At 41.8% G+C, this 25,919-nt stretch overlaps 1 protein-coding gene and 1 long non-coding RNA gene across 3 annotated transcripts in view; one reads left to right on the top strand and one right to left on the bottom strand.

The window, feature by feature from the left end:
• The window catches only part of LOC309708939, a 42,854-nt gene extending 23,987 nt beyond the window's left edge, over positions 1-18,867 (top strand). The window contains exon 3 of the long non-coding RNA XR_014277379.1: positions 18,814-18,867. This is a non-coding gene — a long non-coding RNA (uncharacterized lncRNA). The remainder of the gene's footprint in view (positions 1-18,813) is intronic.
• On the bottom strand, positions 216-19,353 carry micall2b (mical-like 2b). Of its 2 annotated transcripts, none has more exons than XM_082537290.1 (16): positions 18,824-19,353; positions 17,891-17,939; positions 14,531-14,672; positions 14,262-14,449; positions 13,860-13,984; positions 12,303-12,998; positions 11,978-12,186; positions 11,297-11,363; positions 10,661-10,782; positions 10,456-10,514; positions 10,214-10,337; positions 9,989-10,091; positions 3,613-3,686; positions 3,390-3,504; positions 2,849-2,895; positions 216-1,337 (listed from the first exon to the last, which is right to left on the bottom strand). In XM_082537290.1, exons 1-16 carry the CDS (start codon positions 18,964-18,966, stop codon positions 1,246-1,248), a joined length of 2,355 nt encoding a protein of 784 aa, XP_082393416.1. In that variant the 5' UTR covers positions 18,967-19,353; the 3' UTR covers positions 216-1,245. The 2 variants fall into 2 exon arrangements, with proteins under 2 accessions (XP_082393416.1, XP_082393417.1); XM_082537291.1 differs by having other exon boundaries at positions 11,297-11,360.
• Positions 19,354-25,919: the final 6,566 nt, after the last annotated feature.

The raw sequence follows: 25,919 nt of genomic DNA, 5'->3' as shown, positions 1-25,919 counted from the left end.
CCCAGGCCCCTACAGCGAGGGGTCCAGCCTTCAGTATAGGATGGGTTTCCAGCTAAACCAGGTGAGCCATAGTGGTGACCCAGGCATGCTTATTACTAATACTTGAGTTTCACTGTGCACCGCATTCACCAACTACATCAACACGGCCCGTTAATTTTTACCATCTTTTTATTAAAGTAAGAATATTTAAAACAGCAATTAATTTAAAACCCAGGCAAGTTTCTCCTTTTAATAGTCAGACAGCCACCAAGGGGATGAGAGCATAAACATACACACAACATCTGGTCATAACACACAAAACAATTAAAAAGTTGCTTCAGAATTACATCAATTTATGGCACTCAGACAGTACACAGTCAGTTTGGCTCAGAACTATTAAAACATGTACAAATCAAGGTCCAATGTGGACCACTTCATGCATTTCATGCGCTCAATAAAAACAAAAACAAATAAAAACGGGCAAACGACTGAGTATTTATGAGACGTTCAGGTCACATGACGCAAACCACACGCATCCTTTCCCTCTACTGAGCCATAAAAGCAGCCCTCGTTACAGCTTTCATATTTATCTGTAGTGACTGTGTCTTTTCTGACTCAGACATCCTACTCCCATGACCTCCCTTTGGGAACCACTCATCTAGAAAACGCCATTAGATATCATTAAGACATAGCTAAAGAAGCACAGTGGTCACTGTCCAAATGCAGTAAACAGACTCAGACAGCGACCCCGACGTTGCTGATGTGGCTTGTTTCACGATGGGTTTGAAGGACTTTGACTCCCACTTGTATCAGTGTTATTGTATACAAGCAACATTTCAATGAGATGCACAAACAGCGAGATGTAAGCAGACAGCAAGTGTGTGTGTGTGTGTGTCTCAGCATTAAGGAGACAGATTAAGACTAGAAGGGGATTAAAACTAACAACTGGAACATTGAACCCAATCACATCACGACTAGTGAGTCATTAACCCCTCGATGCTGTAAGTGTGTGTGTGTGTGTGTGTACAGTGGAGTAAGGCAGGAGAAGCGTCAGATCTTGAGTGACACAGCTGACAGAGGGAAGGGCATCTTTCAACAAGTGCCGAGAACGACAGATTGCACATGCTCGCACATGCTGTACACTCAAACGCACGCAGCATCCGTGTTATCCCGCAAATCACAGGCTGAGCACACTGACGTTAAGCAGCGCAAACATCAAAGGAAGACTGAAAGAAAACAGCAACAACAGCAGGGCTTTGCAGAGTATCACGCTTCCTTCTTGTTTCCCCAGCCGAACAGTTTGGACATCGGAGACTTTGACTTTTCCTTCTTTGGTTTTTCCTTTTCCTTCTTAATGTCTGTGTGATCAAAGCGAGAGCGAGAGAGAGACATCATTCAAATTCTTACTTTATAAAGAAAAAAAAACAAAACAAAACAGTTATTACATTGCATTAAGAACACACTGTCATGATGGTGAATTTTCATGTTTTCAAACAATCCTGTGAGACAAACTGTGTTCATGTTTCAGTGTCACTGGCTTTATTTGCTCTCAATGTAGGTGCAGGAGCCCCACCCACTTTCTGTCCAGACCTTCTGTTTGCAAGGGACAGTCAATCAGCAGAAAGTTGCCTCAATAGGAAGAAGAGTTAAAACAACTTGTTCAAAATGGGGGGTAAACTAAGAGGGTTGTTGCCAATAATTAATATAAGTAAAATATCCCGATAGGCTAAAGGCACAGAGCTGCACTATGACCTGATTCTTGAAGAGATTTAGAGTCTGAGCATCATCAGCATCGACAGACATCCTGTTCACACAGTAGTAGTCATGATTCAGGCGACTGAGCCACCCACAAGATGGCGAATTGTAAATGTGTTTTTGAAAAAAGGAAATCGTTTAATATCCCCGAAAAGCAACTTTAATCCTTCTGAGCATTTATTTAGAAAGTCCAATGTAGTTTGGCTAAAATGATTTTAAAGGATGAAACAGCATGTAGGAGCTGTTTGTGAGTGACTAAGTATTGGGGGACAGATAAAAATGTTAAAATGTCACTGTATTATTAAGTGGGCTTTATTTTGTATACATAATTAAACAGCTCCTTTCATGAGCCCATTTAAGGGTCTTTAATATTGCACCGTGATTCAGAAAGCCCCACATTTGCAGCCATCTTGCAGACACAAAAGTCTGACTTAGTCACCACTACGGATGTCCTGACGCCTCCAGTGGAAAGCAGGTGATTTTCCACATCTCCACCGCATGGGACACGGCACGTGTGTGTCAACGGACACACAACTGCACTCTGAGTGAGAACAAATTGTGAAACTTTGGCATTAACTTTATGAATACATTAAAACTGAAATGGCTAGTCTTTAGCCCACGGTCGGCGTTCGCTCGCTGCAATGTAATGACCTTTCACTGAAGTTCAATAAATCTCCTCAATTTTCAGCCTTGCTTTGCCGGTCATGAATTGCAAATGAAGCCGGATCCAACGCTGCTCTATCAGAGGGTCAAATTAAGCAGCTGCATTATCCATTTGTCTAATAGGGATGCTGCTGACAAAAAGAGAGGGGGGAGCATTTTGTTTGATGCTTTTTCCATTAGCAGTCAGTAGATCAAACGAGATGAAAACATTGCCCAGGCGCACGCTTAAAAAAAAAAAAAAAAAAAAAAAAAAATGAAAAATGCACCACGAGTCCCCACACACACAGAATTCTATCTACTTCAATTAGAGGTGTCCATGATGGAAATCCTCAATTGGATAATTTATAAGCCAACTAAGTTGCAGTGACACTGAGGTTATGATAACTAATGAACAGGGTGGGGGGGGGGGGGGGGGGGGGGGGGGGGCTGTGGAGGTGGTGCGGGCACTCACTGAAATCCAGCATCATCTTGTTTAGCTGCTCGTCCTCCTCTTCCTCCCTGAGAAGATGAAGCAGAAACACACAGAAGACAGACAGGTTAGTCAGCAACTGAACGCTACACTTAGAGCAATTTAAATAATCAGTTTCATTACGTCGTACTTAGTCCACAAAATGTCAAAATAAGCCAAAAAGTGTCCCAGAGGGCCGACGTTCAAGTTGTTTTTTTTCTCTAGTTAAGCTGTTTCAAAAGTACTGATGAACAAGCTTAAGCCGATTTGCTACATTTAAGACAAAGTAAATAATAAATACAAGACATTTTCCTCAATACACAACTAAAACTGTTATATTTGTAATGCATTTGCTACATGGTTGATTTGCTGATAGATTACAGTCACAGAAGTGACACAGGATAAGAAGTATAATCAGTCATCTCGTGCGATGCTTTTAATATCTTTGAGTTTTAAGCAGTTAACTCTGTTTGGAGTTAAACATTATCAAATCCAAACTTTTTACACACACACACACACACACACACACACACTCTGCACACACCTGAGTCTGTCCTCATCCAGACCATCCACGATAGCGTTTCTATCGTTGACAATCGCCACCAGTTTCTTCATCAGCTCCTGTTCTTTCTTCCTGTCCCAGGATGTTTTCAGATGTTCTGCACACACACACACACACACACACACACACTTCATGCTCAGATCAGCGGTCGGTTTTCCTTTTCCCCCTGTTGTGCACTCTGCTCAGTTTCATCCCTAAACCTCACCTGGTTTTTCCATCAGCCTCCTGAGCTCTTGCTCAACAGTGGGCTGCTCTTCCTCCAGCTCCTGGGTTCTTCCACTGCACATGTTTGAAAATAGAGATGACACCTAATTCACGGCTTTATTAAAGAGTATATCCTTTAGAGAGCAGGTTAAGATGGTCCACCTTAAACACATTCACAGAGACCTCGCGTGTTATTGTCGACACATCTGAAACTTTCAACGTTTTTAGAAAAACACTGCGTCATCCTCTCCATATTTGGTAGTTCTTGGGATAATTCTGTATCTTAGTCAGAATTTTTCAAACATCATTTGGCAACAGATGCATGTTTACGCATCCAGCAGGTGTGTAAGTCTTCTCGCGCCACCTGACAAATGTAAATCTGACATTCAGACTCCCAACAGCTCTGTTTTGGCCTCCACCTCCCCCTGAGATTCTCAGTTCTTGTTTCCTTAGCTGTTGACATATTGACACAAAAGCTTTAAGAATAAGTTTCCACTCTGTTAAAAATATAGGTGTACCCAATGAAGTGGCTGACAAGGGTATACTGTACTATGTACATATTCATTAGGTACACCTGTTCATCTGGTCGCTAATGCAAATAGTCAATCACGTGATAGCAACTGAATGGAGTTAGGTATGGAAAAAACTACCTGCTGAAGTTCAAGTTCACGAGAATGAGAGAGAAGGAGAACATATCCAGTGAGCGGCAGTTCTCTGGGAGAAGAGGTCAGAGGAGAAGGGCCAGACTGCTTCGTGCCATTAGGAAGGCAACAAATAACCACTTGTTACATACCGAGGTATGATGATCGTTGAATGCACAACACAGAGAACCTTGACACTGATGGGCTACAGAAGACCATACTGGGTGCCGATCATGTGACCTAAGATCAGAAAACTGAGGCTACGGTTCACTCAGGCTCACCAAAACTGGACAATAGAAGATGTCGCCTGGCTTGAGTCTCACTTTCTGCTGAGACAGACAGTAGCAGGGCTCGCAAAATCGCTAGCCCGACGACCCGGAGCTAGCAATATCTCCGGTCGGGCGACCAAAATCTATCTCAGCCCCGCCCGTCGGGCTATATAATAACCCAACGGGCAGGGCTGAGATAGATTTTGGTCACCCGACCGGAGATATCGCTAGCTCCGGGACGTCGGGCTAGCGATTTTGCGAGCCCTGAGTAGGGTCAGAATTTGGGGTACACGACATGAAAGCATGGATCCATCTATGAGGTGCCGTAAGGGACATTATTACTGAAACGCTCTCACACACACACACTACTGAAATTTTAGCTCTCTCACACACACTACTGAAATTTTAGCTCTCTCACACACACTACTGAAATTTTAGCTCTCTCACACACACTACTGAAATTTTAGCTCTCTCACACACACTACTGAAACTCTCTCTCACACACACACTACTGAAATTTTAGCTCTCACACACACACACTACTGAAACGCTCTCACACACACACACACACACAACTGAAACGCTCTCACACACACACACACACACACAACTGAAACGCTCTCACACACACACACACACAACTGAAACGCTCTCACACACACACACACACACACAACTGAAACGCTCTCACACACACACACACACAACTGAAACGCTCTCACACACACACACACACAACTGAAACGCTCTCACACACACACACACACACACAACTGAAACGCTCTCACACACACACACACACAACTGAAACGCTCTCACACACACACACACACAACTGAAACGCTCTCACACACACACACACACAACTGAAACGCTCTCACACACACACACACACAACTGAAACGCTCTCACACACACACACACACACACAACTGAAACGCTCTCACACACACACACACACACACAACTGAAACGCTCTCACACACACACACACACAACTGAAACGCTCTCACACACACACACACACAACTGAAACGCTCTCACACACACACACACACAACTGAAACGCTCTCACACACACACACACACACACAACTGAAACGCTCTCACACACACACACACACAACTGAAACGCTCTCACACACACACACACACAACTGAAACGCTCTCACACACACACACACACAACTGAAACGCTCTCACACACACACACACACAACTGAAACGCTCTCACACACACACAACTGAAACGCTCTCACACACACACACACACACACAACTGAAACGCTCTCACACACACTACTGAAAAACCAAGGCATTTCAGTTGAACAGGAAGGCATTTCAGTTGAACAGGAAGGCATTTCAGTTGAACAGGAAGGCATTTCAGTTGAACAGGAAGGCATTTCAGTTAAAACAGGAAGTTAATTCTTGACAAGGAAACTGAAGGAAAAAGTGTTAGATTTCAAACAAACCACTACACAGATGTCTACTCAGCAACCTGTTAGTTAGGGGTGGGTTTTTATAATCGATTTATTGATTAAAATCGATTCTGGCTTGGATAACGTGAAATCGATTCATTAAAATCCTGAATCGATTTTTTAATATAAATTTATTTTACCCGAAATGCCAGAATCTCTGGTGAAACCTCACAAAATTTCAACAACCACCAAACAGCTAAGACAGTAAATGAGCAGGTACACGGCTTCTGCACAAAGACGTAAACACACAGCGCGGACCCGCGGATCAGAATCAGTGAGATGTCGCCTTTCTCACCCGACAGCACGGACAGGGTCGGGGCTGAAAGCCGACAGCTCGCTGACTCTGATCTGTCGGCAGGTCCGCGCTTTGTTTTCACGCCGTTTTTGCGCCAATTCTAAAGCTGTTAGTTTTATCTCTCTCCAAACAATATTGACTGAACCAGCAGCAAAAGAAGATCCAAACTGCGCTTCACATAAACATCGTCATGAATTCCCTCACTGTTTTGCTTCCACCACGATAAAATCGCACGTCATGCACAGCCCTCTCTCTCTCTTTCTTTCTCTCTGTACTTCAAGAACAGTTTCCCGTCTAAAAATCTGTTTTCTGTATTATTCGCTTGCTTGTTATGCACAAGTCTACTGTTGTTTACAGCGCAGTCGGCCGCTGTTTTTTTTTTTTTTCATTTTACATTCTTCCGAAAAGAAAACCTAATTTCTGCCGTTCAATACTGAATAAATTTAAACTTTTTAAAATTATGCAAAATGCAAAACGTTAGCCGTGTCTCTAATAAAACCGCTGTAACGTCAGAGGTAACGTTCATATGTTAATGGTTTTCTTTCGTTTTTGATGTACTGCAGAATATTTTTTATAAAATCCCAGGCCAGGAAAACCACCTTCATGTTTTTATGTGCTTTATCTTCAGCTACTTTGACACAAAGGCATCTGCTGTGATGCTCACACCTTTGATAAAGTCTTGCGTGTGTCAGCTTCCTTTTTTTAAATACAAAAATATGTAAATGTACTGATCTGAATTATAATATTTCTGACTGTCAAAATTCCCCATAATCAAATCGAATTGAATTGAATCGTGGAACAAATCGATTCTGGACCTTAGTGAGACAGCTGCATTACTTAACAATATATTAGCCTCAGCATAAGTCAAAATTTAGAATAGCGGGAGACGTGCATTATCCTGGTTATTTTTTTGGCATATGTGCTTTTTGTCTTTTTTTTAGCAAAGAAAAATATCTTAAAATCATCAATAAAACCAGGGAGAGAAGGCTTAGCGTTCCTCCATTTAGCACAATGGATATGATATTTACTCAAAAGTATTGTTAAGATATTCATTGTGTGTACTCATGTTGTACAGTGTTTAACTGCATTATGGTTACTGTGGTTTAACAGAGACAGTATTTTAGTTGCCACCACAAGGAGGCACTGTTTCATTGTAAGAGCACGGATGCTGCGTCATCACGCCCCTAAGAAAAAAAAAAAAAAAAAAAGTACCACAACGAAAATGGCACCCATGAGAAAAGTTTTGCCGCATGTTGATGAGGAATAAAGTTCCCAAAAATATTAAGGACATTTTTGCCTCCGTCGTCATTTTCCTTCGAGTTGATCGCTGTCGATGCTGCAATACTCAACAAGTATGATGATGTTAATAATGTCTGAGACATCCAATGCTAGATGATCCATATAAAAAAAATTATGATGTAATTCAAACAGTGGCACATCATTAATATTTAGGGAAATCCAATTTTTTAAGTTGCACCAAATACATTGTGTGATAGGGCATAGGAAAAAAAAAAGATGTTCTAGGGTTTCATTTTCATCAGTACAAAAAGAACACTGATCCACCTCAAAGCCAAATCTCTTTTTTTAGAAATTCTGCCACAGTATTAGTTTTGTTTAAAGTGTGTTTCTTTAACTTTAGGTAGAATAGGCTATTTCATAAATTTTTAGTATGCTTTATCCAGTGTATATGAAATAACTAAATTAGAACCATGCCATGTAACCATTCTGTTGTAACTATGAAATATTTTGTCTTTGAAGAAACTACTAACAAATTTCTTATTGCATTTTTATCAAACAGCTGACATTGCCCTAGCAATAAATTTGGGAGCACTGATGAGAAATTATTGTATATCATAAAAATTTTAATCAAATGAAGCAGAGGCAGTGGGACCAGTTCACAAAATTTGTTATATTCTCTTTGAGAACAGTTTAGACAATATTTTTCTGAAAAGTCTGTGTAACTTAGAATGACACCGTTATCATCCAACAAATCTGTTATGAATATAATATTTTTGTTCAAACCAGTCACTCTTGAAAATTGATTTTTGATTAAGTGTTATTACCCTATTATTCCATAAGGTTGAATTATGGGGAGAAGTTGTGGGTAAATTTCATTTTCCCAAAAATGCAACGTCTGTTTTGGAAAGTTTGATATCTTTATGGGGATTTTATTTGCCGCAAAATCACATTTCAAAATAAAGTCTAATCCTGTATACCATTTTATTAAACAAGAATCATGGGATGTGGAGCTAAGTAGAGTCTGGCTGTGACAGACAAGATTTTAACCATTTAATTCTAAGGGTGCCAACCATAAATTCCAATTCTGGAGTTTTGATACCACCTTTATTGTATCCCTTCACAAGCTGAGATCTTTCTATGTAATGGGTTTTATTCCTCCACAAAAATTCGAACACATTTCTATTTATGGTTTTCATGGTATTTATCGTTTTTTTATTTTTTATATTGTTTACGTGGCGCAAAAAAGGTTGGGGACTGCTGTACTAGCAGGTTGCTGAGTAGAAATCCTTGTAGTGTTTTGAAATATACCACTTTTTCCATCAGTTTCCTTGTCAGGAAACAACTTCCTGTTCAGCAGAAATGCCTCTGGTTTCAGTGGTGTGTGTGAGAGCGTTTCAGTAGTGTGCGTGAGAGCTAAAATTTCAGTGGTGTGTGTGAGAGCGTTTCAGTAGTGTGTGTGAGAGCGTTTCAGTAGTGTGTGTGAGAGCGTTTCAGTGGTGTGTGTGAGAGCGTTTCAGTAGTGTGTGTGAGAGCGTTTCAGTAGTGTGTGTGAGAGCGTTTCAGTAGTGTGTGTGAGAGCGTTTCAGTAGTGTGTGTGAGAGCGTTTCAGTGGTGTGTGTGAGAGCGTTTCAGTGGTGTGTGTGAGAGCGTTTCAGTGGTGTGTGTGAGAGCGTTTCAGTTGTGTGTGTGAGAGCGTTTCAGTGGTGTGTGTGAGAGCGTTTCAGTAGTGTGTGTGAGAGCGTTTCAGTAGTGTGTGTGAGAGCGTTTCAGTTGTGTGTGTGAGAGCGTTTCAGTAATAATGTCCCTTACGGCACCTCATATCCATCCTTCCTTGTCTCAACAGTTCAGGCTGATGGTGGAAGTAGTACCAATTGAGCACTGTGTAGACACCACAGCCCATCTTACTGATTGTTACTGACCATGTCAATCCCTTTATAACCAGTGTAAGCAGGATAACACACCATGTCACAGAATTCAAACCACCTAAAACTTGTTTCTTGAACATGACGAGTTCACTATACTCAAACGGCCTCCGCAGTCACAGGATCTTAATCCAGTACAGTGGATTAAGTGGTCCAACCCATTACGGACAAGGTGTACCTAATAAAATGTCTGGAAATGCTTTATAGCTACAAGTCAGTGTTATATCCGTCTTTACCATTTATTTATCAAATTAGTATTTTCAGTGGAATTGTCGCTGTTGTGTTCAGCAGCGTCGTGCTTCACACTTGTGTGGACACTGCAGACAGTCGGGGGTTGGTGGGGGTGGAAGGGGTGAGGCAGGTTAGCTGCTTAGTTCCAGGACACCCTGCAGTGACTCGGAGGAGGGAGGACACTGGGAATTCACACTGTCAACCTTCTGGCCACAAGTCTGTTTCACTAATCGCTAAATAGTGGCATGCCCCCTTCCTGAGTGAGAGTGTGTGAGTGTGTGTGTGTGTGTGTGTCTACTCACATGTAGACCAGTTCAGACTCCCGACGCATGGCCAACTGTTTGTTCCTGATCAGACCAAACCACTCAACCATGAGCTCGTCCGTGAGAGTGTCATCGTCACCCTCTGACGAGGAACACAGAGCACACAGTTAATCCCAGACACATACATTAAGATTTCTCTTACATTCACAGCACGTCCTGACTGAAAAGCCTTCACAAAACACACAGCTGGCGCGTGCATCCCACCTTCTTCGCATTTGCGCAGCTTCACCTCCAGATCGACTCCCCTCTTTTCCAGCTCGTTTAAATTCTGTTCAATCTCCTCAAGCTCCTTCGTGATGTCCTCTTTGGGAATGTAGTCTGGCTTCATCTACAGACGCAAACAGATGCAGAGAAAAGTGCATGAATGACATGCTCATTTAAAAAAAAAAAAAAAAAAAAAAAAAAAAAAAAAAGCTACGGCAAACTTATTTTCAGAGACCCACTACCTTCTTTGTCTCTGACTTGGTGCCATTCTTTGTTTGCCCTTTCAGACCCTCCTGTAATCCTAAAAAAAAAAAAGGTGGAGATAAAAAGCAGAGAATAAATCAACCAACAAAGCTAAGAACGGATAAAAATTAGAAAGGCACGACTCACAGTAAACTGTTAGGAAGGCTTCTTCCTGTAAATGTTTGGTTATGACCACGCTCTTACCCTTTGATCTCGGTGGAGTGACAGAAATACTCAGGCTGGGAAACTGAGAGGAAGGCCTCGCAGAAATCTCTGAGGTCTTCGGAGCCTCATTAGACCCTGGTTTAGTGGAAGGGCCAGCAGGCCTGTGGGCGGGAAGAGGGACAAATGGAGAGGATTCGATTAACCTACGACTAGACTCTTTCCCCGTCTTGCTACAGTTTTGATTCATGAGAGCGAGAGGAAAGGTCATTCGTGGAAAAGGAACTCCAAGCACTGAGCATATGTTGCACCACGGAGGACTCGACTCAGTCCCGACACCATTTGGGGCTCGCATGCATGTGGCGGAAGAGGAGAGACTGAAAGCTCTGACTACAAATGATGGCCGAGACATTTGGAGGAGCAGCAGGTACAGGCTTCCTGTGGGAGGAATGTTTGGTGAGACGGATGAAAGACTGGATCACACGATGGATGGATGGACAGGACATCAGGAGGAGGGGGGGGGCTCATACAGTTAATGCCTCACGATGTCGATATGCTGAGAGGCCACCCACGTACATACACTCCCTGCTGTTATCAGGAGCACGAGTCAATAAGGAAAAGGACTCAACGAGAAGCATAAGAAGTAAGAATCAATTAAATCAATCAAACAAGTCTTACTTGGTTTCTTTGGAGACGGGCTTGAGCTTCGACCTCCAGTCTGCAGGAGTCTCAGTCTCCTTCACTGCTGTGGGGAAAAAAACAACAACAAAAAAAAAACAAAAAAAAAAAAAACAATTGAAACCAGTTCAGTTCCCTCATTAGACATCCACTAGTCAATGTCAGTTCCTAGTTCTGTTGTTTGGTTGTAAATGCTATTTGTTAAATGGCATTTTTACAACAATGACAGCAAATGCACAAAAGCCAAGGATGATATTACACCCAAAGTAGCTCCCAAATAAGCATATAAGCAGCAGATTAGAGACACAGTATTAATAAAATTATTAATAAGAAGCACTGTGGGAGTACAAACCAAGGCAGCTCACTCTCTGGGCAGCATTTATATATAAGGAAATCATATTTTATACACAAACATAATGTAGGAGTAGGTGATGGATAATATGTATTGATTTGTAAATAACTTGAGATTATTGTATATAAAATTATACTATAGTAGATTTCTAACTAGGCAGCTTGTTCTCTTTCTCTCAACAATACTTTCTTTAAAGACAGAACACATTTCAGGGTCAACTTGGAAGAAAGGCAGATGTGAAATGTAAAGGTCAGAGGTCAAATGTGTGTCAAAAGTGTGTGTGAGACCTTGTGTATCAACTCTCTGCTTGTAAAGTGTGTAAGTTTAACCTGATGTGTTGGGTAATGTACTGCCCGTCTTCGAGGGTGCCCTGTCTGCAGTCTTGGCCTTGAGCCCGCTCTGACTGCCCGGGCTCTCAGAAGAGTTCGTGGTGTCTTCAAACTGCAGGTCAGACAGGATCGATGGGTTCACTTTCAGCTTCACCTTCCCGCCAACTCCCTCTTTCTCCTTCTTTGGTGTCTCAACTTTAGGTTGAGATCTAAATAGAGGTGAAGAATGCAACTTAAATGCCTCTCTTCACCAGTAGAGGTCAGGGTAGAGCAGGATACAAAGTGTAATCACATGTTTCTGTGAGTCTCAAGTTAGATTACTTACTTCTCAGTTTTATTTAGTACTGTAGTCGCCCACGATTGCTTTTTGTTGTTATTGTTGTTTTCCTCAGACAGTTTTTTGGAGATGAAGGCTGCTGCTGATGCTTTTGACTTATTACTCTCGTCTTCCTGTTTCACCTTCCAGCCAGTGCCAGTTGTTTTAGCTGTATTCCCACCTTTGTCCAAACTTTCATTTACCTCTTTTTTTCCAGTACCACCCACATTTATGACCACAGTAACAGCTTTCCCTGCCGTGGCCTGTTGTGCCTTACCACCAATACTCTGGCCTTTGTTTATGTCCACATTGAAGGTTGAAGTCTTTTTCTCCTCCACCTTTGCCGTGTTATCTTCCTGGAAGAACTTGAGCTTGGACTGGAGTGTCTTGGCAGCGGTTGCCGAGGGTCGAGGAGTTTCAGCCGGCCTGGTGTTGATAGATGGGGTCACAGTGGTAGTAGTGTCACGTGAAGCTGTGGGTCTGGCCGAAGAGTTAGATGATGTAGCCCAGGGGGATGGGGACGCAGAAGTGGACTTGGGAGTGGTGGGTTTCTCCGACACCCGTGAAGGACTCAGACTGGAGGATGTGTAAGTAGGAGCAGGTGTACTGTGTTTACTCGAGTCTTTAAGAGGAGTGAATTTGGAAACATAGGAGTTTGGGGTCAAATCTTGAAGAGGCGTGCTTGTGTTTGCAGATGACAGCAACCTGTGAGAGAGAAAGTACAACACACACACAGGTTACAACAGGGAACATAGTCACAAACTAGGAACATAAACCTGCGGTTGGTGCCATTTTAGCCTCAATACACCTCGTTTATAATGATGCTAACCTGCAAACCCAAGCTACAGGAAGACTGTATTGGTTCAAAACGTAAATTAAGCTCAATTTGACTCTATTCAACATTTTATGTTAATAAATGAACATTCTGAATTCATAGAAATGTGTAACATTTGCAATTTACAAAAAAAAAAAAAAAAAAAAAAAATCTACATTTAGCAATAACAGTGTTCTGGCTAGTTTGCTAAAGCTACTCATTTTTCTTTTCCTCATGATAGAAAAAGCAGGACAAATTAAGGTCCTATGTAAAAAAAAAAAAAACCAAAAAACAATATATCAAAAAATGAACAAACAATAAAACAATTTAAGCTTTTTATTTAATGAGAAAAGTAAAATAGTCTTTGCTAAGAAGAAACTAGCTAAGTTTAACTAGGTAGCGGCAGAGCTAGCAGTCAATAGCTAACAAAATCCATGGATTTATCTGATTAAGAGACTTCTGAAATATTTAAATGTGTTTTTCAATTATTAAACTAGTTAAACTGTATGAGAAAGGAAAACTAGAATATTTTTTAGTTGTTTTAACCGTTTTTCTTAATACAAGCGATTAAAAAATAAAAACTGAGTTATATAGAGGCATTACAAATACAATAATTAATAAGAAAAACTAAAATAAGTATAATAATTCTCTAGCATTCTTACACAAATCAGTCTTTCCCTGTTCTAATGGCAGACTTGGAATAAACATAATGGACCTAAATGGCGCCAACATTAGCATTCCTATCATCTTACTTTGCACAGTTCCTGTGATAAAGCTTCCCATCCACTAGATGTCGCTGCACCAGGTGAACGTGCTTATGACAGGATGCACATGTGCTACTCAGGGTGCCTGCCTGAGATTTTCCAACCACAACCTCCTAGAAGAAAGAAAGAGAGAAAAGAGTGTGGACAAGAGGGGACTTCAGCCGTTACAACTAACTGATGTCACGCAATGTGGGCCTTTTTTTTTTTTTTAAGTAACTACATTGACGTCATGGTAATCATCTGCTGACACAGACCAAGTGACCTGTCTGTAGTTATTTGGTCATCGTTGACGTGGATGAACGTACACAACCTTGGTCAGTATTTCGTAAATGAATTACTTTTAGACTTCCGCCCCAATTTAGAAATGTAATAGTAACTATTCAATTTTACCTGTGTTGAAGTTTTGTTTTGATTTGGGGAAGGAAGTGGCTTTGTGATGTTGGAGGATGGGGGAGGGCTGTTCTCTCTGGCAGGCTTAGAAGAGGGAAACACCTTAGACGTCACAGCCTGGTTCTTCTTCCCTGACGGCTCATCGCTGGGGCCGTCGGCTGGACGCTTTATACCCGCCATTCCACCGACTGTATGCAAAGACAGATGAACAGATGAGATGTGTGCAGATGGACAGAGAGGGATACAGTAAGACTTTATTTAATACTCACTCGGGGAGCGTCCGTGGAAGTAGTTGTAGTATTGGGAGACATAAGTCAGGATGCTGAGGCGGTCAGGAATCTTAAGTGCAACCATGTCTTCTGCATCCAGCAGCGCTGGAATTCCCAGTTGTTCTTCTGCAACACTGAACGCCTGCAGATAAAACCAGTTTTATCCAGTGAGAAAAGAAACAAGACTTTGGGTTTTAAATCTAGACGAATGCAATGCACTTATAAATCATAAAAGCTTACGTTGTGTGATGTCTATGAAAGACTTTCTAGATCTTTAAGGACACCAAACATGATTGTGTTCTTTAGATGTCCCAAAGAAAAGCAAAAGATGATAAAGGTGGGCATTTGTTTCAAAAATGCATGCATTCTCTGAGGTTTGCAGACAACACAAGTTTAATTTGAAAGAGGAAGAGATGTTTGCATAGTGTGAACAAACCATTTTCATTGTTCTACTGTTCCTATCTACGTCAAATACAAATCACCAACCCGGATTTTGTTGAATTCTATTCCCTCTACCCTTTATGTGAGTCACTAGTGAGAAATAAATCAAGAATTTGCACACTACACTAACATCCAGCAATTCCACGGAAGAAACAAGCAGTGGCAGGCCAACGAGCACCAGCGTCGTTGTTTAATCGGTAATCAGATAATGAAGAGAGCCACTCAGATGCTGTTTACTTTGCTGTGCCCTGTTAATCTCTTACAGCGTTTTCTTATTCGATTGCCCAACATGTTGTTTCAGCTTTGAGCTGAAACCCAGAGCAGCGTCAAACAGTTCCCGCACTTTAGCTTTATTCTCTGCTGGCCCAAAGAGCAGGCGTTTTGACATGTCGAGCTCTTGGCACTCCCCGAGTTCAGTCTAACAATGAAGAATCTGTGAAGAAAAAGTAAGTGAAGAATGCAAAGTGCCCGCATTGAAGCAGTCTGCTTTTTGCCACCACTTCTCTGCTCGCCCATGCTGAACGTTATTTCCACAATTACCCAAGATCCCACGGTGCTGATGTAAACCGAAGTTGTGTCTTAAACTCAAGCTGACTAACTTAAAGTCTGTTTTCTTGGAGTATTGAGCTTCATCTGTGTAGAGGAGCTGCACACTCAGCTGTAAATCTCAAACACTATCAGGGGCACAGGTGTGGCTCCTGTGGTCATGGTTCATTTACCCCACGAAGATTACCTGCTTCCTCGCTGGTTATATAAATATGATGATGTTCTTCAATGTCAGATAAGCAACACTGAACTTTTCATGTATCATTAACTATCCCCCCCGCACCCTTAATGTCGAGCTTTGACACCGTCAATAAAGCTGTGGTTTGAAGACCATTGCATAGGTACCAGGGTTTTACAAGGGTAGTCCTAGTAAGCCGATCATCCTCACTAACTTCTGATCCAAACCTTTGTTCTGGACATGGCCTGAAATATGACAGAAAAGAGAGACAAGGGTTTTCCCTAGCAGGCGTCACAGGGCAAAAGAGTTAAAGTCCAGGGCTATGAAGTGGAGTTAACTCATGACTCCTTTTATAGAGGAGAGTCATCACAGTTCAACAACTGGTGAAAGAACTGAAAATGAAACTGTATTTTTACTTCAGAGTCCAGCCTGATCTGTCTTTTGAGCCCAGACAGACACTGGCTGCTTCAACTTTTACACCAGTGCTGGATGTTATTTATATGCACGCATCACGTATGCTGTATACTGCATGTATGCTGGGTCATAAAACACTGAGACCGATTACAAACCTTAAAGCTTTCCCCCACGATTCGAGGTTGTATACTCAGGTCAGATGGTCTAGCTTATCAGTGTCATTATAAAAGCTATTCTCGCTTTGCTTCACTCATTCTTACTGACCTACATTCATCAAAAAAGAAAGGAGCGTGGGATGTTATTGTCTACATTTCCAAGTGTTATTCATTCAGTCTTTCCTGAATGTTCACACTGAATTTGGACAAAGAACGCTCATATTTGCAGCTTCCTCCTCCTGGAGGGAGGAAGGATGAAAATCAACTAAGTCTGATGGCGCTGGGCCCTGTGTTTTGGCCCGAGACAATTTCCACTGATGTTTGAGGTTATAAATTGTGTCTGTTTTTATATTTTACTCTTCATCCCACAGAGACTGGTTTTGTTTTGGTTTTCTGCTGTCTGTCTTGGCCAGGACATTCTCACAAAAGAGAGAGTCATGCTATCCTTTCTAAATAACAAATATACCTGTGCTTTCTAATGACACAGATGGCAGAGTTACTTTTATTTTGCCAAAAACCCCATCCACTGATAAGGATCAGCAGATGTCGCTGAAAGTATTTGGAAAACTAACACGCAGGTAAAAAAGAAATCAATAGTTACGTTGACTGAATTCACTCATAAATGGGATGTACAAGTTAACATCAGGTGAGCAAACAGCACCACACACCACGAAAACAGCTTCAACAAAAACTAGCTTAAACTCATTAGCCAAAGTGGCTGTGTCCATCTTTTATTTACAGTTTGTGGATACAGCTAAGGATTTATTTTTTTAAATGATGACATGGCTGCCTTGGATGATGTCATCTTTTATATACAGTCTATGATTGAGACTTAGATTCAGATTTATTGTCACATGGCATCACCATATTTTAGATATGTGCAAAGGCAAAAATAAGAGCATCTGTCTGGCAATGGAATAAAAACAAAAGTAAATAAAGGAACAAGTCATGATTTATTTAGTGACTTGACAGTGGTTGGAAAATAGCCCTTCTGCATCCTGCTCCTGTAACTGAGGACGTATTTATAGTTTTCTGGGCTGGGACTGGAACAGGTTACATTCAGAGCAAACTGGTTTTCAAAAAACAGACTGATTTATTAACTCGCATCATAAATGATAACTAGGGTGGTGATTTTTGTCCATCAGCTTTACTTTAATTATTTAAATAAATCAATAAACTCTATAATTTTTGCTAACAATACTAAGAGTCTACAGGATGGCAATGCAGAACCATAGACTCTGTATAAACAGTGCATGCAGTCACCAGTTGGTGGGGATATTCTGACCTTCACCATCTTGGGTTTTTATAAAACTAGATGTGACGAATGAGGGCTGGGTCTGATTGAGAAACTGAGGACAATGCAAGCTTGTGTGGTCAGTTACAAAGTAGCCATGGCTGAGGGATTCATTATTTCCAAAACAGGAATGTTCATATTAAAAGTTCATTTCAATCCATCAAATAGCTGCTGACATGCTTCAGTCTTAAGCTGGCATTGTCATATTCAAGAACAAAATAAAAAAAAAGGGGGAGGGTTAAGGGAGCCTTTGTTGGATTCAGGAAATCAGTTTGTAAAAAAAAAAAAAAAAAAAGTTAAGTGTGAGCATCCAGAATGGAAACGTGTCTTACCAGCTTGTTGTTCTCATAGACATCGTCCTTCTTCAGCGAATCAAATTTGCTGCAACAGAGCAGGAAAAACCCAGAAGTTACAAAACACATAAATCAACTTCCCTCCTGCAGTCTTCAGTTTTGAAGCAGCGCAGACTAACATGTGTTATGCAGTCATGCATTGCTGACTCACTTCTGCATACATCACAACAGCAGCGTGACACCTGCCTCACTGATCCCACGCTGAAGATCTGAAACTAACATGAGGTTCAGCCTGCATTAATCACACGGCCACGACTGAGCACGCTGAAACTGAGCCTTCAGCCACTGTTTACTGCTGCGGCTCATGTAAACATGGCAAGCGCCTTCGCTCTGCTTTGGCTCGCCATAAATACTGGAATGAGGCGATTACAGCAGCTGTGTCTTTTCTGTCAAATGGCCTTGCTGAAACAAAAGCAGGCATCTCTGCGAGAGTGACTGGCCAGGAGTCAGTTAAAGATGATGAGAAAATACTGCTTAGAGGCTTGGGCATCAATCTTGCAAATCTTATGCAGTGAAGAGTGCAAGTCCTCAGATTTTTATAGTAGGTACTGGAAAAGTACAACTAACTCTAAACGTAGACATAATAATGTAGCTCATTGTCCAATTGTGATGATGACATTACAAAACTTAGTTTCTGTTGCGACTCGAATTGAACTTATCAAGGGCACATAGTTTAAAATGGGACCGTTTCTGAGGACAGATCATCACAAAGTTGGACACGACACATGTGGCCAGCAGCAGTCACAGGGATTTGTAAAATGCCCAATTCCATTACGCAGACATGCTGAGCATTGAAATCGAGTGCAGATATGTAATAGTGCTATCTTGAAATCACCCCCCAGAAAACCATAAGTGACCGTCTCTCACTTATTTCCTGCTTTCGTTCTCCGGTCCTGTTCCAGGTGTACTCACATGAGATCGGGTCTGTGTTTGTGGATGAGGGCGCAGAAAGCCAGTCCGTCCCTGAAGGACGTGGTCATGTTGGTGATGGAGACATCCCGGTAGCCCTCACACTGGATCCGGCACCACTGCTGCAGAGCCTTCACGGCCGCCATCCCGGAGCTCGGAGCCGGACTGATCCGTGTGAAGAGCGCAGCAGTGCCTCTGGAAGCGCTCACAGAGCTCCCTCCTTTCTTCGCTCCTCAGCGTCCAACAAGTAAAACTTTAGAAACTTTCCACAGAAGCCCAGACTGACGCCTTTTCCGGGAAGCTGGGAAGGAAAGTCTTTTAGCGTTTGTGTGAATCACCTCACTGACTCTGAGTTAAGTGGAAAGAACCTGGACGTGACACCTGCGAGAGGTCGACGATGACGCGATGGTGTGGGTGGAGTTTGTCTTTTAACTCTTTGTGTTCATCTGCCGAGTGACACCGCAGATTCTGGGATCCGATACCAAGCAAATACAGGGCCAGTGTACCGATACCAATACCGATAATTGTAACCTACAAACATGAGATGAATCATCAATTTGCAAATTTTGAACAGATTTTAATGACCACTGGCATTTTTATTTTCCACAATAATTAGTTAACACAACAAAACACACCTTTCAGCTTTTCATATATTTTGAAATTTGTTTTTTTGGAGAGCTGGAATGTAAATTTTAAAGCACTTGGTCGAGTTCTGTATTTTAAATGTGTTGTAGGCTATGAATAAAACAGATGTGACAGTTAACAATAAAAGGTTATTATATTCAGACATTTTTCATAGTGCATATTTGAGGTATATTTTGTGAGTTTAAAAACAATATTTTATTACAATTCAGTAGGCTACATACTGACCGTAAAGTATCGATCCGATATCAACATTTAGTTTAATTCACCCACATCTATTGCATCTGTCTGTGTTTGCCTGTCTGCTATAAAGCCAAGTCATAAATCCAAATTTATACAAAGAGAAAAGTAGCCCTCTACTTACTTCCCTAAGTGCTGTTCCAGAGAAGACGTAGAAACCACAAAGAGAAAACCATCATGTGTAATTTTGCATGTGTTAAGTATGTAATATAAATGTGACCTCAGGTCATTAGACTCCCACAGATACCCAGAAACATTACTGGGGACTTGCAGCTATTTGAAGGATTTCCACCCTGAGCTTAACAAACAAAAATCTATAAGTACCCACATCCCACCTAACAACAGGAACACATGCCCCAGTATGTACCTAATGTCTGTAATGAGCTATTTTAGTTATAAGGGGATAAAGAGTGAAAGCTAGGTGTGGCTTATTCTTGTGTAAGTCAGCTTGCCCGGTCTTGTTCTGTCTGCTGGGTGTGTTGAAGGAGAGGGGTGTAGTCTCTTCACTGAGTTACCTGACACCTGCAAAATCCAGCAGGGTAAGACAAAAGAACAGAGGGCCGGGTTTACTCATTCAAACGTGCAAGGATCCATTTTCACCCACCTTTCTGCCAGGCTTCTTAAAAGAATTCAGTTAAATTAGATGCAGAGAAAAAATGATAGAGGCAGCAATACCTGATCATAAGATACAAGTTTCTGTTAAAAACAAAAACAGTATAACCTGTATCTGCTGGTATTAAAGGTACTTTCCACTGCTGTCTAAAGGGTCACCACTGTGGATGGATGGATCCACATGTTTGGATTTGGCATAGATTTTACACTGAATGCCCTTCCTGCTACAATCCTCTCGTGTATCTTGGCTTGGGCCCAGCACTCAGAGTAAGTCTGTGACTTCCTGAGGTCAGGAGCTCCTTTGTGTCTTCTCTGGCTTATGCATCCAAGGCAAATATGATTATCTTTTTTCTGCTGACATGATTTCCTATATTGTGTGTGAGAGAGAGAGTTTTAAAAGAACAGTTTCCCACTGTCTCTGTTCTGTTTTACCCAAATTTGATCTGCATTTCAATTCTTTTTTTCATTGCATCAGTTCACAATAGTTGAGAGTGGGAAGGAAAAACTCCCTTTTAACAGGAAGAAACCTCCAGCAGAACCAGGCTCCGGGAGGGGGCAGAGAAGAGAACAAAGAAACAAAAGCAGAGTCTAAAATAAAGTGTATGGCATGCAGTAATGGCATGTAGCCACGTGATGTGTGGAAAATGTGGGTGTGGCCAAGAAATGCTGAGTCCATCAAGGGAAGCGCACCAGCAGCATAACTAAGGGATGGCTCAGGATCAGCTGATCCAGCTCTACATGCCAAAATAGAACTTTCAAGACTAATTTTAATAATAGACAGGGTGTCTGTCTCATGAATCCAAGGAGTTTTTGGAACATCCGGATAATAAATCGTTACAACAGTCCGGCCTAGAAGTAACAAATGCATGAACTAGATTTTCAGCATCACTCTGACACAGGATGTTTCTAATTTTAGCAATGTTGAAGATGAAAGAAGGCACACCTACACACTTCTTTAATGAGCATGTTTACTCCAAATCACTGCCAGGTTCCCTGCAATGTTACAGGGGCACAAAGTAATGACATCCAGAGTAAGCATGGTTAGACACCACATATTAAACTGTCACTGAGATTTTCAAGCAGAGTAAAATAACCTTGGTTTTGTCTGTATTTGGAGCATTTTAACAAACCCTTAAAATCTGAGTTTGTTCAATCTACAGATGCAGAGCTCCTAACTTGTGTGCACAAGATTAAAAAAAATCTCACCTCTGTCTCATTTTCCAGTCGCTGGTGTTCAGATTCTCATAGGCGTTGCTGTATACATTCACATCTGAACCTTAACTCTCAAACATAGTTATTGCTGAACGCAATAGTTCCTCCGAGCTCTCTCTGATTTGGTTCATTGTGTTTCGTTCATGATTCAGGTCACGGTTTTTATATGAGCATTATTTTCAGTGGCAGAGGAGCTTTTACGAGCTGGTTTTTGTCTTGAACAACTGGTGGAAACCAAAAATAGAGGTAAAAAAAAAAAGGTAATGATTAACGCCTTACTTTGATGACTCTAAGCTGTGAATGTGGGGTTTTTTCCACCCTCTAGCAGTGATGTAGAAGCACATCTCTTGGAGATGACATGTCTAGCTTTCACCCTCCAACCAGAAAAGGATAGTGAAACTGTGGTTTTTAGTTGTAAAGCATAATGCACCTCTGAACATGTCTCAGACATTCATTGGCATAACTTAACATTTAAAAAAGGGTTATATTCTTACACTTACAATTTGTGTTGAACCAAACTTTCATTTTCTTGACTACTGCTTTGGTTAATTGGTAAATGGACTGATTCTTATATAGCGTCTTTCCACTCTCCTGGAGCACTCAAAGCACTTTATACAACATGCCACATTCACGTAAGCACTGTTTTCTATGGTTTTCAGTGCTGGATGCATCAGAGAGCAACTTGGGAAGTCAGCATCTTGCCTGAGGATATTTGGTATGCAGACTGGGGGAGCCGGGGATCAAACCACCAACCTTCCGATCAGCACATGACCTGCTCTACCTCCTGAGCTACAGCCACCCCTAGTTTGGCTTACTATTTCCCATGAAGAGGATTTTCTGGGAAGTCAGCTGTATGTACTCCATGTGTGTTGAATCATCTTTTTCCTCTCTCTGTTTGAGGTCAAATAGGTTTTTTTTTCTCCTGAAACTGACAGCCCCTGAGTAACAACAACAACCTGCAGAATACTTGGAGCAGCCCTAACTTTCACATACGTTTCTGGTGATATTTTGGAGAATAAACTTTTATCTGCTGCCAGCACAAGATTCACATTCCTGGTTTTGATTGAAATATCTTGCAGTGCATCAGAGGGACCATGAATGCATCCACAAGCAAACTAGTGACTGAGCCCATGGAAAGTGTTTACCATGGACAAAGAGCAAGAAAGCCAATTCCCTTTTTCCTTAAACTTCTCCTGAAGACTACAAGAGTTGTTAGCCATGTTGGACATGATACCAAACCACTGGTTCCTTGGGAAAAGCGTATTTTCCAAGACTGGAAAGGTTGGCAAGTTGCTGGCTCTGGCTGTGTGAAACCAGTTGTGAAGGAGGTGCTGCACCAAAAACCTCACTGCGATAGCTTTGGCTGCAAGCTGACTGACACGGCTGAATGCAGTTTCCATGTTTGTCTACAAAGGCTTGTTAACTACTAGCTGAGCAGAAGTAAATCTTGAAAAGTTTCGGAGCAAGACAGAAATGTAGAATGGTAGCCTTCAAAGTAAAAGCTGCACCTCAGGGCTACAGCAGGGATCTTTCAAAAAGTTCAAATTTTACTGTAAAGCCAAAAGGTGCCCATTTCTGTTGTGCGTAGTATTTTACACTACAACTCATGGAGTAGTTGTAGTGTTCGTCACTTCCATACACACTTCAACCGACAGCAAAAATAGGGAAATTTATGCTGACTATTTAGCAAACACATTTTTCTTATCAACAGGTAGTTGTCAGGGGGTGATCCATTACTGGTCTGTAGACCTGTGTAACTGGAAGTTTATCAGTCATTTCTCTAGCACTTAGACCCCCGGAGAGCAGTCATTTTGGTTTTCTACCTTAGACCCCCGCGGAGTCATCATTTTGCGTTTCTACCTTTAAAAGCCGGAGAGCAGTCAGTCAAATGCTGGAGTCATTCATATGTATATTAGGTCGTTACCTAGGAATTCTGGAGGGAGGGGAGTGGGGGTGAGTGATTGAGGGGGTGGGGGAGCTGCTAAAAGCTGTGAACTTCCTTTTGTGTTTCATCTTGATGCATTCTCAATCATCCAGGGAAATAAATCTCCAAAAGTCACCAACTTGGAGTGTTTCAGTTTGCCATCTTGGGGAGAAATCAACACACATGGGTGTATGTCCTTTGTTGCTGACATTTATTGATAAAAACAGTACAAAAAACCAACCATTTGTACACATATTTACAAATAATTCAACATTGTCAGCAATCACTCACAATCCTGGCACTGCCACGGTATCTGTCGTCTGCATTTACCACATGTGTACCTGTAGCAGTGAACACATCGCACAGTGGCCTGATTTTTTTTGCATCTGTGTTTGACCTGACACGTGGCCCTTTTTCCAGGGCTCGGTGTGGAGGGTTCTGCCCGAAGCAACTGATCTTTTCTTGCCTTCTTCGCAGCTACATGAGAGTGAGCCAACTCCGTCAGCGTATGAAAATGAAAATAACAATTTATCTTATTTCTTAGGTGTTTTCAACCTCTGCTGCCACGCTGACGGCGTATGCGGCCAAACGGAAGAAGACAGTCTATATTCTTAGCAGCATGCACAGCGTGGTTCAGACTGATAACACCACCAAAAGAAAGCCAAACACTGTCACCCTTTACAACAAAACAAAGTGTGGCGTGGATGTGATGGACCAGATGGTTCGGGAGTACACTGTCCGCAAAGGAACACGGCGCTGGCCAGTCGCCGTGTTTTATAACATGATTGACATGGCAGCACTGAATGCACATGTGCTGTATCAAGCATGCACCGGGACGAAGGAAAGACGGGTGGACTTCCTGGTGGCGCTTGCAACAGAGTTGGCTCACTCTCATGTAGCTGCGAAGAAGGCAAGAAAAGATCAGTTGCTTCGGGCAGAACCCTCCACACCGAGCCCTGGAAAAAGGGCCACGTGTCAGGTCAAACACAGATGCAAAAAAAATCAGGCCACTGTGCGATGTGTTCACTGCTACAGGTACACATGTGGTAAATGCAGACGACAGATACCGTGGCAGTGCCAGGATTGTGAGTGATTGCTGACAATGTTGAATTATTTGTAAATATGTGTACAAATGGTTGGTTTTTTGTACTGTTTTTATCAATAAATGTCAGCAACAAAGGACATACACCCATGTGTGTTGATTTCTCCCCAAGATGGCAAACTGAAACACTCCAAGTTGGTGACTTTTGGAGATTTATTTCCCTGGATGATTGAGAATGCATCAAGATGAAACACAAAAGGAAGTTCACAGCTTTTAGCAGCTCCCCCACCCCCTCAATCACTCACCCCCACTCCCCTCCCTCCAGAATTCCTAGGTAACGACCTAATATACATATGAATGACTAGCCAATTTAGCTTCCACTTCCACCATTTGACTGCTCTCGGGTTTTATAGGTAGAAAGGTAGAAGCCTGGGGATGCTAGTCTAGTGACTGCCATCAACCTCCAGCAAACAGTCAGGGAATACTCATTTTCCCTCACAAGCAGTGGTTGCAGACCAGTCTCTAGGCCGGTGTGTCTGAGGCTGTACTGGCTTGATCCATACCACCACAAAATGCCATGTTTTGCAAAACCTCAGTACAACCCAAAGAATTTTTGCAACCATATGCTGGCAAACCAAAAGAATGCAAGTTTAAGGCTTCACTTTTCAGACCTACCATACTACACATCCAACTTTAATGTGTCTGTGTGTGAAACACGGTGCCTTCATAGCACCACCAGGTCAGATTTAGCTCAATGCACGTCTACCATCAGTCAAAATCTACTAATTTAATCTACTTTCCTTTTCAGGAAAGTCAGGTGAGTGAAGCATTAACATGCAACATTTTTGACATACTAAACAGCACAGAGGCTCGTCCATGTGTGACTTTCTTTCCTCTTTTTTCTGATTTTTCATTGCTGAAAACAAACTGCACAGAAACCTGTACAATCTTTAGAGTCAGGTCAAAAAACAAGACTTCACATAATAGCCAGCATTGTAGAGTGAACAGAAATATGGTAAAAATGGTAAATGGCCTGTATTTGTATAGCGCTTTACTAGTCCCTAAGGACCCCAAAGCGCTTTACACATTCAGTCATCCACCCATTCACACACTGGTGATGGCAAGCTACATTGCAGCCACAGCCACCCTCTGACCACCACCAGTAGGCAACGGGTCAAGTGTCTTGGAAACAAATGCAAGTGCAGTAAAAAAAAAAGAGCTTGGTGTTGTCTCTGTCCCATGTCAGCAACTCTTACTGTTAAAAATATCTCCTGCAAGCTGCAAAGGAACGTTCGAAGTGAACAATGAAGCTGCATTTAACTTCTTTTTATGACTTTCCAGATTTTTCTTCCTTTTTTTTTTATACGCAACAAGGCCTTCTCAGTAACACTGCTAGTTTATTTTAAATTCAGTTTCTGCTTTATGTA

The sequence above is a fragment of the Aulonocara stuartgranti genome, assembly GCF_965226115.1.
Source record: "Aulonocara stuartgranti genome assembly, chromosome: 6".
In the NCBI taxonomy this organism is placed as follows: Eukaryota; Metazoa; Chordata; class Actinopteri; order Cichliformes; family Cichlidae; genus Aulonocara; species Aulonocara stuartgranti.
This window is presented reverse-complemented; position numbering and strand designations above follow the sequence as displayed.